This window comes from Pimephales promelas, chromosome 22, assembly GCF_988280905.1.
Source record: "Pimephales promelas chromosome 22, fPimPro1.hap1.1, whole genome shotgun sequence".
NCBI classification, from domain to species: Eukaryota; Metazoa; Chordata; class Actinopteri; order Cypriniformes; family Leuciscidae; genus Pimephales; species Pimephales promelas.
Genome location: NC_142790.1, coordinates 29,223,047 through 29,241,993, shown reverse-complemented (window position 1 = coordinate 29,241,993; position 18,947 = coordinate 29,223,047). Strand labels below are relative to the sequence as shown.

Here is an 18,947-nt window from a genome sequence, read left to right as displayed (position 1 = left end):
GCTGTGAAATAAATGATTTTTGTTATTATTGAATAGTAGAAAGTGCTTATTATACTTTCATGTCACGTCAGTGTGTATTTACCTGAGTCATCAGTAGCAAAATTAGCAAACAGAACAGGCAACAACTTAAGAGTTGACTTCTGGAAAAACCCTACAACCGTCTCATTGAGCGGGTCTTTGTTCTTCACCAGCCAGTTTGAAATGTTGTAGTCCACAGTACCAGCATAGTGAACAAGGCCAAAATGAGCCTCTGGTATTCCCTTGATAATCCTGGGCTTCTGGAAGTTTGGATTTTTCCCCATATGGTTGTCATAAAGCTTAGCTTTAAATGTAGCATCACTGGCTTTGGGGAACATGCACTCCTCTTCAAGGATGGACATGATACCCATGGGCTATAATGACAGTGACAGAGTGAGTTAAGACTGAAAAATTTGATTTTTACCCTCACAGTATAATTTTTTAATATAGTATTCTCCCACCTTCTCAATAAGCTCAATGCATGCTGCCAAGTCCATGCCGAAGTCAATAAACACCCAATCAATGCCCTCCTTCTTGTATTCCTCTTGCTCCAGCACAAACATGTGGTGGTTGAAGAACTGCTGCAACTTCTCATTAGTGAAGTTGATGCACAGCTGCTCAAAGGTGTTGGACTGCAGATGGAATATATTGTATAATCACAATGGTCAAACAGATTGCACTTCTTGTTGAATTTGTTCTATGAATAAACATAAGCAGGTGATTTCAGCTTACATCAAAGATCTCAAATCCTGCAATGTCCAGCACACCAATGAAGTACTGGCGAGGCTGTTTGGTGGCCAGGGATTGGTTGATTCTCACAACCATCCAGAGGAACATCTTCTCGTACACTGACTTTGCCAGAGCACCAATAGAGTAGTACACCTAATATAGAAAATATTGAATTTTGCAGAATTTGTCACATTGCAAAATAGAAAGCGATTTTTCAGATACATGAAAGATTTTGTTTGTATGTCTTTGAAAGTGAAGTTATGATGCTGAAATTTGTAAATGTCCATTAGATTATTATTTTCATTCATTACCTGTTGGACACTCTGTCCCTTGGTGACCCACTCATTTCCTACTTTGACTCTTGGGTGGAGCAAACCCTTGATCAGGTCAGCTGAATTTAGGCCCATCAAATATGAGATTTTGTCAGCATCTACATGTTAAAAAAGAATACAGAGCTATGACTCTATATACAACATGTCTTAGACTTTTCTTTCCTTTATGAAGCTGAGATTCCGAGTTATACTGACCCTCAGTCCCATCAGCCTCGGCCTGTTCCTCTCTTTGCTTCTGCTTGAACTTCATGTTGCCAAAGTGCATGACGGATCCAGTCAGCTTGTAGATGCTGTTCTGCTCTTCCTGGGTGAAGCCCAACACATCGAACGCTTCCTACAACAAATGTACAGAGCATTTAAAATATCATGGCAAATGTTTCATATTCTACTTTTTGAGAAGAACATTAGAAGTCTTTCTTTTTAAAGAATAGACTGGCCAAGAGAATCGGTTATTCTCTTTCTAGTCATTCTATACCTGTATCACTTAAGGCCAATTTATACTTCTGCGTAGGGTGCGCGCAGTAGGTACGATGTAGCATACGCACAGACGCGTCCCATGCCGCGTACCCTTCGCCGTCGCCTGACGCGCACCTCTTCAAAAATGTAACTACACGTCGCGACGACGCGGACCGCAAGATCGGTGATTGGTCGGCTTGGTAGCATTGCATTTCCTCCTACGCATTTCCGCACGTACCTTCTCACGCATTTCCACCACTGTCTATGATTTCCACACGTACCATCTCCTCCGACATCTTCTCTCGTTTCTGCCTTTCAGTTTTAGTAATTTCACTAAAGTGAACTGTTTTTCCACCTCAATAAGCTCCAACTCCAACATGATCCCCTCTCTTTCAATCGCTATTGCTTGTAGTAACCTAGCTGCGAGGAATCTAAACACAGTGGAACATTAAAACCCTCCGCCGCCAACTAGCGTTTCGGAGCAGTACTGCAGAGCAACCAAGACCTGAACGCAGAAGTATAAATGCTCACAACGGCGTCGCCTACGTGCGTAGCCAACGCAGTACACTACGGCGTACCCTCGACGCAGAAGTATAAATTGGCCTTTAACTTATTCTGTGAAAGACAAAATTAAAAACAAGTTGTGTGGTCCTTTGATGGTGCTTTTCATACTTATTGACCAGTCAAGACATTATCAATTGGTGTTCCACAGCAGAAATGCAGTCATACGGGTTGTCAAAGGTGTTGTTCTTGTATTATAAACGGCCTATGTTTTACCAAACACTCACATCAGTGGCTTGAAGCTCGTCACCATCATCAATAGATGCCACTTGTGTTTCTCCTTGGGAGATGAAGGCGTAGTCATAGGGGTTGTTGGTGATAAGCAGCATCTCTATGGAGAAATGGCAACATAGATCAGAAAAGACTCTTCTAATTAGAGATGGCAATATTAATAGATATGATGGATAATTTTACCCAGCAGTTCTGGTCTTCTCTGGGACAGAATCTGATAGAAGATGTGGTAGTCTCTCTCAGCCTTGAGCTGAAAAGTGACACGAGACTTCTCCAGCAGATCTAAATGAATTGATGAATAGATGAATATCAAAACAGTTACACATTTAATCAATGTGTGATTTGTTGGAATGATGTTGGGCAGTACTTACAAGTCTCAATGTCAGCAGAAGCTAACTTTCCACTGTGGCCAAAGTGGATACGGATAAATTTACCCTGTGAATAAAGCAATACATAACATGCTCATATAACATATCATGAAAACAAATATAGAATAACAACACCAATGTGAAAACCCAACTTACAAATCTGGAGGAGTTGTCATTTCTGATGGTCTTGGCGTTACCGAAAGCCTCCAGAGCAGGATTACACTGGATGATTTGATCCTCCAGAGTACCCTGAGAATCATATTTTAACAATAGGTGTGTAAACATTTGATGTACCTACTTTTCAGTTTACAGCCATGCATATTTTCAGACGCTATGTAGTGTTTTTTGTTTGCGTGTTAAAGCATTGCAGTATGGTACAGTAAGTTAGGAAGTATCTAATTATGACAATTTGTGACTTTAATATCTAATAAAGGAAGACCATTAATTTAGTAATTATTTTTTGTATGCTGTCTTATAGGCTTGCCACGGTAGTCGGTGTTACCGGTGTTACCGGTGTTCAGTCGCAACACCGGTTTCATGACATGCCCACCGCGGCTGGCATGTGAAAAAAAAAAGTTTAAAAATATTGAACGCAATTAGTCGTTAAATCCTGCCTATTAACACACACACAACCCACAGAAAAGACGCTTGTCGGTATCGAGTTCTCTTTCGGACTTAACACATAACACACAAATTATACCAAAATGTCCATAAGAGCAGTCTTAAACGAACGTAGAGATTTTGTGAGAAAATGGGACGCGTGTCAGATCGCGTCTCTGTCAGCAACGGCTGTCCGAATTCGCTCACTCGTTTTTACTTACTCCTTCTCATTCAATCCTTTAAGTGAACAGTATTAGTGGACTAATGAAGGGAATAGGCCTAGTAAATGAGGGTTTAGGGGGCGATTTGGGATTCAACCCATGTTCTCGAGGAGTGAAAAATAGAGGACACTCACAACGCGTTGACAGACAGGACCAAGCAGGTAATATTTAATATGAAACAGTCTCAACTTTCAAATTTGGTCAGTCAAAGAAAATCAAACAATAAATAGGCCTACCGTTTTGTGGCTCTTTAATGTGTCGTGACAGATTAAAGTTCCACCGACGTTAATCTACTCCTGACTGCTTTCTGACTGATCCTGTCAGATCATGTCTGTCAATCAAACTCCAAGCGAAGGATGAATTGACGCCAATTTAAAAGTGAAAGTTAGTTTCGTTTTCAAACTAGCGCATATTCAGGGCACAATAACAAAACAGTTCTTTCCCGCACTACCGCACCATTATGTATGCCCGTGAAAACGTGCGCATTTTACGTTTGCCTTTAAATTAGCGGTTTAAAAGCCCCCGCCGGTGAGACACCGGTATTACCGGTGTTGTCACATGTCGATTAACCGGTGAGAAAATATCCTCACCGTCACAACACTACTGTCTTATATGGAAGGTATATTCATTCATCTATAATAAGCTATTTTTGGAAATTACGCACCTTTTTCTCCATTGATGGATCCTTCTTGCCAGTTGTTGCTGCTGCAATGCTCGCAAAGTACTGGATTACTTTTTTAGTGTTCACAGTCTTTCCAGCACCGGATTCTCCGCTTAAAATAAAAACAGTTCATTAAATGGCTGATAAAATGCAGCATAGAAAACATTGGTAAAAGGAGGAGTATTTTGGTATGTCAAAATATGTATTACATACGTGATCAGGACGGACTGGTTTTCTCTGTCTGTGAGAAAATGAACCATAAGAAACTTAGCATTTTAAATTGCATTAGAAATTAGCAAAAAATGCACAAGTCAGATCATCACCTGACAGCATGTACTGGTAGGCATTGTCTGAGATGGAGAAGATGTGTGGAGGGGCCTCATTTCGTTTCTTTCCTCTATATGCATTCACAACTTCCTGGTTGTACACTGGCAAAAACTTGTAGGGGTTCACAGTGACACAGAAGAGCCCAGAGTAGGTCTGTAAGAGATTCACAGAAGGTTTAGATCTGCTCATGCAAGATAAAGAGAACATGTGAGTGTTTTAAGACTCGACTCACGTAGATCATCCAGGCTGCGTAACGCTCTTTGAGGTTAAACAGCACTGCGGGCTCGTGCAGGAAGGTGAACATCACCATGTCCTCAATTTTATCGAACTTTGGTGGATTCTGGGGGTGAACATCAATCTCCTTCACAGTGACTGTCTGTGGATAACAAAAATGTTTTGACAGTCACTCGCTACTTCTGTCTACAATCTACAACACTGCAGAGATCAGATCTTACCTTCCCGAATTCAGTGTCAACAGTGACTTTGCCACCGTCTCTACTGGTGATGGAGGCTTTGACGAACTCAACCGCAGGGTCGGGCACAAAGCATTCTTTCTTCATGTCGAAGGGGCGAGTTTGGGCCTCCAGACGCTCCTTGTCTGACTTTCGTAAGAACGGGGCGGCTGCCCCGAACTCTGACATCACATCCACCATCTTTCAATCAGACTGAGGCATAGATGAAAAAACTATTAGAAGTTGTAAAACTTGTTTACAATTAGAAGATCTAATGTAAAAATAAAACAATAAGATTTTATTATTCATAAATATAAAACATTTCTAATTATTTATTGGTCTTTCAATAAAAAGTATTGCATTCAAAAAGAAAATATTGCATAAACATACATGTACTATAACATAAAATGTACTATATACACATTGTGTTGACTTTTATAAAAGTGTGTCTTACCAGATGAAATCCAAACCCAAGAAAGTCCAAGTCCTTTTAATAAAACAAGAAACATCATTATTAAGAAGTCATCTTATTCTATTGTTCAATCCTCATGAACAATTTAATCTAAATGATGTGTGCTCTTACCTTTAGATGGCACAATGATGTGAGCTTGCAATATTGTGCTGTAACTTATCTCTTTATATAGAGGCACAATGAGTGTGACGTTGACATCTGTATTTGGTCCGGGTCAATTGTGTGTGTGTAGCTCTTTTTGGGTGCCTGAAAAATCTTTGTGTGAGTCACAGTAGTTTGGCATGTGGAAATGGTAGTGCAACACGACCAAAAGGGATCTAAATCATAATGATGCTATTTTTGTCCCATATGTATATCTTATTTTTTTTTTAAAGATATCAGATCTTTACTAAAGTGTTTCATACTGAAATGTACACCTCCACTTTCATATTTTATAGTTAGTTTCATAAGCTAAATTCTTTCAGTTCGTAAAGCATTATAGTGGTAGACACTCTTGTATATAAAATCTATCTGAACCATAGTTGAATATCCACACAATACTTTTTAAATAAAATTGCTTAATTGAAAGTTAGATTCCAGAAATAATGCACTATGAGCTTTTCTTAAACTATTCAATTTTCTGTCCTCAAAGAGAGACAGGCATGCACTGGCAATTTCACAGGTTTATCTTTGTGCTCAAGTACCAAGACGAGGTAACAATGCTTCACGAACAGTAAAATTGTCAGTAGACAGCTGTAACGGGAACAATGAATATCTGCACTTGCGACCTTTTGTTCTCGCCTAATGCAGAGACAGCTGCAACTCTTGCTTGTTCTTGTTTGGTGCTTTGACCTTTCTTGATATCCCAAAGCTGTATCCTTCATTTGCGTTTTACAAGTTAATTAGCAGTCATTGAAATGAACAACAGCTTCATTCATGTTCAAACCCATTCTTTCTTTTTCCAGCTTTACAAAGATTTCTTAAATAAATGCAAGAATAGGATTCTGTAAGATACACAATGTAATTTGTATGTTTACAGAAGTTAATATATTCTGAATAATTTACAGCAGTGTTACTATTTCTGTGCATCAGTTACCACGAAAAAATTATTCATTCTTAACAGATAGAACATGATGAGCAGGTCAAACTCTAATCGTCTTGACCCCAGATCTGTGTTTAAACAGCTCTATAGTGTTGATTTGTTTTGTGAGCCATCACTCAAGACCTTTTGTGAGGTTTCTGGCCTGCCTTGACCTCTCGTCCCTCAGTTGTTCTGCACCCTCTCAACAAGCACCTTACTTAGTCTTAGCACTTGGGCAATCTATTCTAGCCCCCTCATCCTTTACAGAGCCTCATTCTCAGCTGTCTATTTACCCTTGTTTATTAAAACTCAGGAGAAAGAATGGAAGAAATGGGGGCAACCTTATGTCTAATAAAGTTTGTAATCGGAGCTTCCTTTTGTCACTGGGTGCACTAGAATGGTCTACTTCCTGTCTTCTGTTTCAGACCATGCAGCTAGTTTTGCTGCTAAAAAAATTATTTCAAAGCTGGAGTAGGTGTAATTTTAAAGCATTAAACAATGGCACATTGATTAAACGCAACAGTGGCAAGGAAACATCTTTACAGAATGACCCAGCATATATGTGGAGCGCGAAGCAAAATGCGTTGAGCGCTGAACGATAATGGGGGTGAACCCGCTCACCGCTCCACTCTGTTCATACGCTCTAGAGGTCGACCGATATGTTTTTTTTTTTTTCAGGCCGATGCTGATCTTTTTGAAATCCGGGTCAGCCGCTGGCTGATTAATGCTGCCGATTTAGCTTGGCCAATATGTGCTTGTTTTTTAACCTTTATTTGAAAGATAAAATGTAACAGAAATAATAATTGCTTAACATAGACAAAAATTCTCAACAAAAACATTTATTGAACAATGAACAATCTGCACTTGTACACAAATGTATAATGTAAAAACATAAATAAATTGTATAAATAATAATTAAAAAATAAATTAAATAAATGAAACAGGTAAGAAGAAAATAAACTGTCAAAGCCACTGCATCTTTTTCTTTTACTGCTTTTTTGTAATCCTGGTGGTGGTTTGCCTTCATGTTTGTAAGGCAAGGCAAGTTTATTTATATAGCACATTTCATACACAATGGAAATTCAAAGTGCTTTACATAGAAGGAAGTAAAACAATCAATATAAATAAGAATAATTAAAGGAGTAGTTCACTTTTGAAAAACTTTTGCTGATAATTTACTCACCCCCATGTCATCCAAGATGTCCATGTCTTTCTTTCTTCAGTCGAAAAGAAATTAAGGTTTTTGATGAAAACCTTCCAGGATTTTTCTCCATATAATGGACTTCAGTGGGAAACAGACGGTTCAAGGTCCAAAAGAAACTTAAAGTACAAACTGCAAACTTGTTCAAAGGGCGATTCCAGACGATGAAACGATGGCTCGTTTTATAAATAAATAACAAAGTTCAAGTTTTATAAGCTCAAACGCTCGCCTTGCTCTGTTCTGTAACGCACTCCAGTTCGAACTCGTTCATCAAAATGAACAAATCTTTTTATGAGTCATTTGGTTCATTCGGCTAAAGAAACGAACAAATTGATTTTGAAAAAGATTTGTTCATTTTGTTGAACGAGTTCGAACAGGAGAGTCACTAACGTGCACCACAGAACAGCAAGGCGAGCGTTTGATCTTATAAAACTTAAACTCTTTTATTTAAAAAAAAAATGAGCGATCGTTTTGCTTGATAAGACCCTTATTTATCGTCTGGAATCATTTAAAGCCCTTTGAACAAGTTTGCAGTTTGCACTGAAACTGTCTTTTGGACCTTGAACCGTCTGTTTCCCACTGAAGTCCATTATATGGGGAAAAATCCTGGAATGTTTTCATTAAAAACCTTACACTCTACCAGCCTCGTTCCTCATTGAATTATTCAAAAGTCAAATGCCTCTTAAATTTGATTTTAGTTCAGTGCAGTTGACATTTTAATTAACAACATTTTATAACTTAAAAATATAATATTTTGCATGTATCCAAATGATCTAACCGTACAATTGTAAACAAATAAAAATTCTATAAAAATGCAGGGCTCGACATTAAGGCTTGTCCGCTTGTCCGGGACAAGTGGATTTTTTGTAGGACAAGTAGAAGAGAAAATTAGTTGTCCGACCGGACAAGTTAACGTAAATTTCAAACAAAATAAAATGTCATGTTACTTCATGTTATGTGCCACTCGTTACGTCTATTTTACAGATTTAATTTTACCGATTTGAAACGAACACATTTTTCGCGCTGCCTGTGAATGTCCTGAATGTGACTCACAGAAAGACGCGCGCCAGTATAATGCGCATGCACAGACCGTGCGCCAGAAGTTCTCTTTCGCGCTTGAACGAACATCAACAACACACACAATTAAGCCAAAATGTCATTTGTAGTAGTATCTTCATAACATAAGAGCAGTCTTATGATGGACATAAAGAGTTGTGTGACTCGTGAGAGAATGAGGCGCGTGTGAGATCCCCGTCTCTGTCCTCAGCGGCTGCTCTTAAAGGGCCAGCTACCAATAAAGCGTTCAGTCAGTAAAGTTAATGAATGAACAAAGGGAACAGAGAAAATTACTCACTGCTCTTGACTAAAGAACTTGTGTAGCTTTAATAAGGAATAGTCTATATATAATTTATGCAGCACAGACTGTTTGATAACTTTATTCAATTTCTGTATGTCTTATCTGTTAGACAGTTAATTTTTTGATCATTATAGGTGTTATCAATCATTTAGTTGTTATTGCTAATTTCAGAATTATCACTAATCTGTGTGTGCATTTGGTTTAGAACCAAACAAGTTGGCTCATGAAACCATTTGTTTATCATATCGCAAACGCATATCACAACCGCAATATTGACCTCAATAATCAATATGACATTTTCCCCAAATCGTGCAGCCCTAGATAAAATTATAAATCTTTACCCGGACAAGTGACTTTTGTGCATGGACAAGTGAAACATAAATTTACGTCAGGCTAAAAGCTTGACGAATAGCCCCAATATGCTTCAAAGCACTGAACGACTCTGTTGAAGTGCTTGCAGTCTGTTGCTGTCCCTCAGAGAGCTGACCGAGGGGGCCATACCCTTCAAGTTGTCTTGTTTACGTGGCATTGTTTCTTTTCTTTAGCCTTGAGGACAAAGATAACCTGTTAAATTCCTTTGAGTGCCTCTGTGATAGAAGAGATCAGATAGTATGTAGGACATGTCCATCACTTGCATGAACTCGTACTACATAAGTTACATGATCTATTACATGACCTAATCCCTCCTCTGTGCCATGCTTGAGATATTGTTGAACCACCTTGAACTTTCAAAAGCTATGGCTACCTCCAATTAAACAATGCTAATGCACAAATGGGCTCAAATTTATCACATTGTCTGTATGTCTAAGAAAAATGGTCATTGTCAAGTTTATTACCATTTTAAAGCTTTTTATTTCTGTCAGTGGCTCCTCTCACATATAATACTTTACGTGCTAAGCTTTTGATAGCTGAAGCTCTTAATATAGCACAAGTGACAAGTGTTAAAGTCGCCACACTTTCTTCATCAAGTGTTGATTAGCCCCATCCTTTATTTAACACATCTATTGGAGCCACTGCATCTTGAGCAGAAGCAGGTACTTGTCACATCTCTCCTACCTATCGAGTAGTTCTGTAACGGACAGATCAAGATGACAAAGACTGCTGCACAATTTAGCGAACAAATCCAATTGTGATTTGTCTGACAAAAATTGTCATTTAAAATATGTTTAAAAAAAATCAGGTTTGGTGTGCTTGTTTGTAGGGCTGTAGGTAACATTTTGTGATTATATATCAATATGGCTATAATAAATTATAAAAAATACTGAATAAAAACTAAGAAGAAATATTACTATTTTAATATTTCACTGTGAAAAAAATATATCGCAGCCTTTGCAAATTAATAATTGCACTAAGCCATATCTCAATTTCGGTTTTATGTCATGCAGCTAAAAGTAAATGTTTTTTTAACCGCTTAAAGTGCGGCAAGCAACTTTGTTTATAAATCATACAACATCCTATTATATATTCTAATAATCAATAAATATCTGAATACCTATATTTAGGGATATATACGTTCATTCTGCCTGTTTTTTTTCTTCTTTTTCTTATTAGCAGGTCTTGAAGGTTAAAAAAGTGCAATTATTTGTGGCATGTTGCTTACATGTTTTTAGTGATTTGCACAAGGGCCTAATTAAGTCCTTCACACTGGATTAACGGGAGATCTGGAGAACCGTCACATCCTGACTCTTTTCCTTTAGCTGCCAGGTCCATCTCTTGCTATGACGAGGTGGAACATTCCTATCCACTCTTCCCTGAGACGGAGGCGGTTCATTCTCAGCTGTTTAGGCCCTTTGTCGTCTCAGATCACCAACGGGTCAATAACTTGACCCATTGTGCATCATGACCATTGAGCAGGCTATTAATGGTGACTGAGGGGTTCTGTTTGATTTATTTGGACAAGTGTCCAACGGACGTCACATGATGCTTTTGCTCCTTTGATTGAGTTGCTTGTCATTTCTTCTTTATCCCTTGTTCGAGCCAGCGAGATCATGGAGACAGAGAATCAGAGAATACAGGTATTACTCTTTGCATGATGTACCTCTATCTATCTGAATTAGATTGTTCTCCATAAGAACACATTATGTGCTTCCATTAGGCAAATTGGCATGACTTTTGACCTCTGTTCTACAAATGTTTCTTTTTCCCTCACTCTTTTGTCCCTGGTTTTTCTATCTCAGGCACACGCAAACACAGGAGAAGATCCAACAAATATCCGAAGCACAGATGAAGGTAATGCAAAGCAATGCTTTTTCTTTTTGATTTTTAGTTGCGTATTATATTTGACAGAAAAAAATTTAAATACCATATTTCATAAATATTGAATTAAACTCATGGTCACATGCTCATAATATGTGAGTACCATTAGAGTTTTTCAAAGTCAGCACATTTTTTAAACTGTAAGTGCAACTTCCACAACTGTTTGTCTATCAACTATCACACGTCTGCAAAATGTAGTTACTCACACAAAACATTTAAAGTCCCCCTGTGATGAAAATAAAGTTCCCTTTCGTAGTCACTTCGAGTTACGTCAGAAGTGACGGAGATTGGGGGATTTCGCATAGAAAGCCAATCCTCTTCGAGTATTAAAACACGAGCCAATGGCATGCAATGCCTTGGGGCTGCGGAAATTTGCATAGCGTACTCCGCCCTACTCCGTGAGTATAAAAGGAGGAAGTGAACGCAACCGCAGTATGTTTTCGCTTCGGAGCCAAGAGAACCTCTTCACTCCTAAAAGCTGATTCAAGACTCTTCGAGAACGAGCGTCCTCTTCAGTGTTGGTGTGACGGCGGTACCCAGCGAGATTTTGCATTGCCTGCGATCTGAGCAGTGGTCTGCCAGACTTTGCACTTCTCCCTGGTAGCTTCAGCGCTGAAAGAGTGAATTTCTCCTTTCTCTAAAAGTGAAAGTGAAAGAGCTGCACGCGGCACGTCTTTTTAAAGATGGTTCGCCCGTGCCCTTCTGGATGTGGTAGATTTCTGTCATCATCTGATGGTCACGAACGCTGCTTTGTATGCCTGGGCATTCAGCATGCAGCAGCAGCGTTCGTGGATGACTCATGTTCCTTCTGTGGGAGCATGACCATCTCCACACTGAGGTCGAGGCTCAATGATCTCACTAGAGTGAGAGCCCCGGTCCCCCCTACTCGATCGGCTTCCTTCACGAAAGGGGGCCCGTCGACCCGGGGACCCGGCGATCTAACGGTGACGGTGTGGGATAGAGCCCCGACGATTCCTCGGGCCACACCTCCCGCCTCAGTGCGTGAGCCAGCGAGCGCCAGCTCGATTCGGTCGGCTGTCTCTTCGGCGGCGCCGGCTGCTTCTAGCAGCGCTCCAGATGATGATGTGATGTCTATCACTGCATCACTAGGCGGGCTTGAGTCCTCGGGAGAGGAAGATGCGGCTGCGTTGCCTCCTTCGGGAGTGCCAGCGTTGCCCGTGTCAGATCCCGAGCTGACGGCCATGCTGTCTCGAGCCGCTGGGAGTATCGGGCTAGAATGGAAACCTCCATCCTGCCCCGATCTCTCGCGGATGGATAACTGGTATCTGGACAAAGCTGCCGCCGCAAGGCCACGGCCAACTCCGATACCTTTTTTCCCCGAGCTGCATGCGGAGTTATCGCGCTCTTGGGGGGCTCCTTTGTCCACTCGAGAGCGCGATCTCTCCCCCGCCTTTCCCCCCCTCGACGGTGGGGCCGCCCGTGGGTACACTGGGATGCCCCCGGTGGAGCGCTCTGTTGCGATGCAGCTGTGTCCACAGAGCGCCTCCACCCGTGGTCCTCCTAAGCACCCATCCAAAGCCTGTGGGTTCTCGTCTGCTATGGCGGCGCGGGCCTATAGAGCGGCGGGACAGGCGGCCTCCGCTTTGCATGCCATGAGCACTTTGCAGGTCTTCCAAGCGAAGGTGCTCAGAGACATGCACGAGGGCGGGACTGACTCGACGGCATTTAAGGAATTGCGGTCCGCCACTGACCTTGCTCTCCGGGCAACGAAAGTGGCCGCTCGCGCCGTCGGTCAGGTGATGGCCACTTCGGTGGTTCAGGAGCGCCATCTCTGGCTCAACCTGGCAGATACGCGGAGCGCTGAGCGGACTCGTCTGCTCGACGCTCCGCTCTCCCAGGTTGGCCTTTTCGGCGGTGCGGTCGAGGACTTCGCCCAGCAGTTCTCCACCGCTCAGAAGCAGACGGAGGCCATCAAACACATCCTGCCCCGGCGACCAGCTGCTGCCTCCACCCAGTCATCGGCGCAGGTGCCTCCCTCTGCTCGCCGCCGAGGACGCCCCCCTGCGGCTCCCCTCCCTCCCGCCCGGCCCCAGCAGCAGCCTTCACCCGGGCCCCGGCGTCGAGGAGGCCGCAGGCCGGCGTCACAGCCCCCTCAGGCCGCTCGCCCCGCTAAACGCCAGGCCAAGCGAAGATCCTGACACGGGCCGCTCAGTGACGATCTCGAGTCTTTCCCAGGAGGCGGTAGCAGGCCCCCTCCTTCCCCCGGTGGAGGGCCGGGGGAGAATCTTTTGTTCTCAGCTCCCCGCTGCTCACCCACGGGTGGGCAGCACCCTGAACTGGTTAAAGAAAGACTTGACATCCTCACTGAGCTCACAGACTGGAGTGGGTGCGCTCGATGCCCCCGTGCGTCAGCCCACACACTCCTCTCTGTCTCTGAGGGCGCGGAAGGGTGCGTGTGTCGTCCCAGGGCTACACCAATCCCTTCCCCCTCTGTCGCCAGACCCCCGGCAGAACAGACCCCCGTGGAACGCTCCGCTTTCCCTGGTCCCTTCTGTCGGGGAGCGGGCTTCGACGCATCCGAGCGGGGTAACTCCTGCACGCGTGCCAGTCGACCCGCACCGCTGCCCCTCCGGGGGGACGTCTGTGGTTCGCATGACCCCGTTGGCTCATTTCCTGGAAGCCTGGCTAGCGCTTCCTGGGATATCCCGCTGGGTCATCAGAACGATCAGACTCGGCTACGCGATTCAGTTCGCACGGTCTCCTCCCCGCTTCACGGGAGTTCGCTCCACGATGGTCGGTGGCAATGCCCCAGTCTTGAGAGCGGAGATTGCGACCCTGCTGGCGAAGGGTGCAATCGAGACGGTCCCTCCAGCCGAGGTGAGGTCCGGGTTTTACAGCCCCTACTTCATTGTCCCCAAAAAGACCGGTGGGTTACGACCGATCCTGGACCTGCGCATTTTGAACCGTTCTCTCCATCGACTACCGTTCAAAATGCTCACGGCCAAACGCATTTTCGAATGTGTTCGGTATCAGGATTGGTTTGCAGCGATCGACCTGAAGGACGCGTACTTCCATGTGTCCATTTTACCTCGACACAGACCGTTTCTTCGGTTTGCCTTCGAGGGCCAGGCATATCAGTACGCCGTTCTCCCATTCGGGTTAGCTCTGTCCCCTCGCGTCTTCACGAAGATCGTCGAGGCAGCCCTTGTTCCCCTTCGCGAACACGGGGTTCGCATCCTGAACTATCTCGACGACTGGCTGATACTAGCACACTCTCGAGCTCAGCTTTGCGAACACAGAGACCTGGTGCTCCGGCACCTAGCCCGTCTGGGCCTTCGGGTCAACCGGGAGAAGAGCAAACTTTGCCCCGTGCAGAGGATCTCTTTTCTCGGCGTGGAGATAGACTCGGTCGCCATGTCCGCGCAGCTCACGAACGAGCGCGCGCACTCACTGCTGACTTGTCTTCGACAGTTCGAGGGCAAGAGTGCGGTTCCACTGAAACTATTTCAGAGGCTCCTGGGGCATATGGCATCCGCGGCCGCGGCAACGCCGCTCGGTTTGCTTCATATGAGACCGCTTCAGCTGTGGCTTCGCGATCGAGTCCCGAGGTGGGCATGGCATCGCGGCTCGCTCCGAGTCCCAGTGACTCCGGCATGCCGGCGAACCTTCTTCCCGTGGTCGAACCTCAGCTTCTTACGGACCGGCGTCCCTATTCAGCGAGTTTCCAGGCATCTCGTTGTCTCCACGGATGCATCTACCACGGGTTGGGGTGCCATGTGCAATGGGCATGCAGCCGCCGGTTCCTGGACAGGAGCCCAGCGCCTCATGCACATCAATTGCCTCGAGCTGTTGGCAGTACGGCTCGCCCTACACCGCTTCCGAGCGTTACTCAAGGGCCAGCATGTGCTTGTCCGCTCAGACAACACTACGGCAGTAGCGTACATCAACCACCAGGGGGGTCTACGCTCACGCCAGTTGTCGCAGCTCGCCCGCCACCTCTTGATATGGAGTCAGAAGCACCTGAGGTCCCTTCGTGCAGTGTACATTCCTGGAGACCGGAACTGGGCGGCCGACGAGCTGTCCCGGGTCCGTCCCCTCTCCGGCGAGTGGCGACTCCATCCCCAGTCGGTCCAGCTGATTTGGGACGAGTTCGGGGAGGCACAGATAGACCTGTTCGCCTCTCGGGACTCGTCCCACTGCGCCCAGTTTTATTCTCTGACCCGCGGCACTCTCGGCTCGGATGCGCTGGCGCACAGCTGGCCACGGGGCCCACGCAAGTATGCGTTTCCCCCAGTGAGCCTCCTTGCACGGGTGTTGTGCAAGATCAAGGAGGACGAGGAGCAGGTCTTGCTGGTAGCCCCCTACTGGCCCACCAAGACGTGGTTCTCCGATCTCATGCTCCTCGCGACAGCACCTCCTTGGCCTATTCCTCTGAGACAAGACCTACTCTCTCAGAGACGGGGCACTCTGTGGCACCCTCGTCCCGATCTTTGGAGGCTGCACGTGTGGCTCCTGGACGGGACGAGGCAGGTTTGAGTTCGCTGCCACCTGCGGTGGCGGCAACCATCACTTCCGCAAGAGCGTCGTCCACGAGACACCTTTATGCGTTGAAGTGGAACCTCTTCGTCAATTGGTGCTCTTCTCGCGGAGAAGACCCCCGGAGATGTTCGATCAGTGTCGTGCTTTCCTTCCTGTAGAAGGGTTGGAGCGCAGGCTGTCGCCCTCCACCCTTAAGGTTTACGTCGCGGCCATTGCCGCTTCTCATGAAGCAGTGGAAGGTAAGTCCTTAGGGAAGCACGACCTGGTCATCAGGTTCCTGAGGGGAGCGAGGAGGCTGCATCCGCCTCGTCCTCCCCTCGTACCCTCTTGGGACCTCTCGGTAGTTTTAAATGCTCTGCAGAGGCATCCCTTTGAGCCTTTGCAATCGGTAGAGTTAAAGTTTCTGTCCATGAAGACAGCACTCCTGGTTGCATTGGCCTCCATCAAGAGGGTGGGGGACCTGCACGCATTCTCCGTTGACGAAGCGTGCCTGGAGTTCGGGCCGGCTTACTCTCACGTGATCCTGAGACCCCGGCCTGGTTATGTGCCCAAGGTTCCCACCACTCCCTTCCGGGACCAGGTGGTGAACCTGCAAGCGCTGCCCCCGGAGGAGGCAGACCCAGCCTTGGCACTGCTCTGTCCGGTACGTGCTCTCCGCACCTATGTCGACAGAACGCAGTGTTTCAGGACCTCAGACCAGCTCTTTGTCTGTCTTGGAGGGAGCCAGAAGGGAAGGGCTCTCTCAAAGCAACGGCTGTCCCACTGGATTGTGGATGCCATTGCTTTGTCTTACCAGCAGCAAGGCCTTCCGTGCCCCCTTGGTGTGACGGCCCATTCCACTCGGAGTGTGGCCTCCTCTTGGGCTTTAGCGCACGGTGCCTCGCTAACAGACATCTGCAGAGCTGCAGGCTGGGCGACACCCAACACCTTCGCCAGATTCTATAATCTGCGAATTGAGCCGGTATCCTCTCACGTACTCGTTTCGGCCAGTTCTGGATCCGCTCAGGTGTCTTCGCTTGCTCGCCACTCCACTCCCCGGACTGGATAAGTGCGATATTTCCTCAGTTCTTCCATTGAAGCCTTGAGTCCTCCAGCACCGACGATGCGGGCACCACTGCTGTGGCTCTGGATGCTGGCTAGGTGCCTCCATGCGTACGGTTCCCCCTTGGTAACCGTCTCATGTGTATTATCCACTGTAAGCCTCTCTGAGCATGTGTCTTCCCTTGGCAAGCCATCTGCCACCCCTGGAGCTGAAATTAGTAGCCACCTGCGGTTGGTGCTCCAGTGATTCCATATGTGTTCCTATGTGGCCATATGTGTATTCGTAAGTCCTCCCTTCGGTAGGCAGCTGGTAGCATGTCCCCTTCGGGATATGTTTCCCAGTGTACCTTGGTAATCCTGTGTCTAAGTCGGATCCCCTAAGGAAAACAGGTAAGGCTCGGGGGTTAGACTTTCGCAGGGCACTGGAAGACAGCCTGAAGTTGGCGTGATGGCACAGACCCCCAATCTCCGTCACTTCTGACGTAACTCGAAGTGACTACGAAAGGGAACGTCTCGGTTACGTATGTAACCCTCGTTCCCTGAGTAGGGAACGGAGACGTTACGTCTCCCTGCCACTTCTGCTGTATCGCTGGGTAGAGGCCGAGTTCAGTCTTGGCTCCTCAGCGAAGACATACTGCGGTTGCGTTCACTTCCTCCTTTTATACTCACGGAGTAGGGCGGAGTACGCTATGCAAATTTCCGCAGCCCCAAGGCATTGCATGCCATTGGCTCGTGTTTTAATACTCGAAGAGGATTGGCTTTCTATGCGAAATCCCCCAATCTCCGTCACTTCTGACGTAACGTCTCCGTTCCCTACTCAGGGAACGAGGGTTACATACGTAACCGAGACGTTTTTAATGTTTATGTGTCTATCTGGTGTTTTTAATATACTTTAAGACAAACCATGTGCAAATTCAACAGTATTTTCTGCTTACAACTGCTGTAAATCAAAGACGGTCTCAAAAGCACAGTTTATCCCAAGCATGAATATTAGTTCAACTTAAATATTTTTGCTCTTCCAACATTTTCTTAATTATTTTTTTAACATTTTATTAATAGAGTTTTTACAGTAACTAACAATGAACAATGGTTTTACAATTTAGGAATATAGGCTAATGTTAATTTCTGCATATACATTTTTTTTTCAAACTTTTAATGAGTTAATGAAAATGTGTATATAGCATAAACATATAAATCTATACATTGTTGTACATAATGCATTAACAAATTGACCCTTATTGCAAAATTGTTGCAAAGGTAGTAAAAACCTTTTTCTCTAAGTAATACCAGTGGAAATGTTAGAAGATTTTTTTAAGCCTTTACATGTAAATTGTGTGTTCATGAATTGATGTTAAAAAATAATCCTACACTGAAACATTAAAGAAATAAAAAGTGCTGACATCTTGCCCCATCCTGCTTGACATGGACGCCTAGAAACTGCTTCATATGATATTTAATGGTGGTGCTGCTCTCAAGTGGCGGTGACTGACTATTGCAGTTCTCACATTCACAGAATTGTGGAGGTTACTTTAGGTTTAGAATTTATATATTGCCAACATAATTGATGAGAAGGAGATTCTGCTGAATATAGCTGAACTTTATGCCTAAATTCTTAGTCTAACAACAATAATTTATATTGACTGTAATTCCAATGATAATTCACATTCACATTCACCATAGAGATCTAATGGTCTATATTGGCTTTTATTATATGGTACTTGAATTTTTTCCTGGATTTCACTGCTCTGACAAAACTGAATAAATCTATTTTAATGTCTTTGATAGAGGCATTATAATAGATCCATGTGTACTTCAAATCATAGTGCCTTAATTTTATTTTATTCCCTGAGGATGAGCTGTGTCAAAACATACATTGTAATTGTCAGTGGTTTACAGCTTAAACTGGTAAACACCCTGTATCTTGACCTCAAACGTACTTCAAATGACCATTTAGAAACAATTTGAGTTTGAATTAGATCTTAGACTAGACAGGCTAGTCTGTGGCACATAGAGGACATTCAGGCAACTGATTTACTGTTGTGTTCAGGATCATGTTGAGATATTGCAATGTGTCTACATTGTTTAAATAAAAGAGGACGAGGTA

At 44.6% G+C, this 18,947-nt stretch overlaps 2 protein-coding genes across 2 annotated transcripts; both read right to left on the bottom strand.

The window, feature by feature from the left end:
• Positions 1–735: 735 nt before the first annotated feature.
• On the bottom strand, positions 736–2,587 carry LOC148969648 (myosin-7-like). Its single transcript, XM_089126000.1, has 4 exons — positions 2,511–2,587; positions 2,324–2,427; positions 1,275–1,413; positions 736–1,177 (listed from the first exon to the last, which is right to left on the bottom strand). The coding sequence occupies exons 2-4, from the start codon at positions 2,423–2,425 to the stop codon at positions 834–836; spliced, it is 585 nt and encodes a 194-aa protein (XP_088982126.1). The 5' UTR covers positions 2,426–2,427; positions 2,511–2,587; the 3' UTR covers positions 736–833.
• Positions 2,588–2,978: 391 nt separating this feature from the next.
• Positions 2,979–4,908, bottom strand: LOC148969647 (myosin-6-like). Its single transcript, XM_089126001.1, has 4 exons — positions 4,737–4,908; positions 4,501–4,657; positions 4,391–4,418; positions 2,979–4,289 (listed from the first exon to the last, which is right to left on the bottom strand). The coding sequence occupies exons 1-4, from the start codon at positions 4,812–4,814 to the stop codon at positions 4,160–4,162; spliced, it is 393 nt and encodes a 130-aa protein (XP_088982127.1). The 5' UTR covers positions 4,815–4,908; the 3' UTR covers positions 2,979–4,159.
• Positions 4,909–18,947: the final 14,039 nt, after the last annotated feature.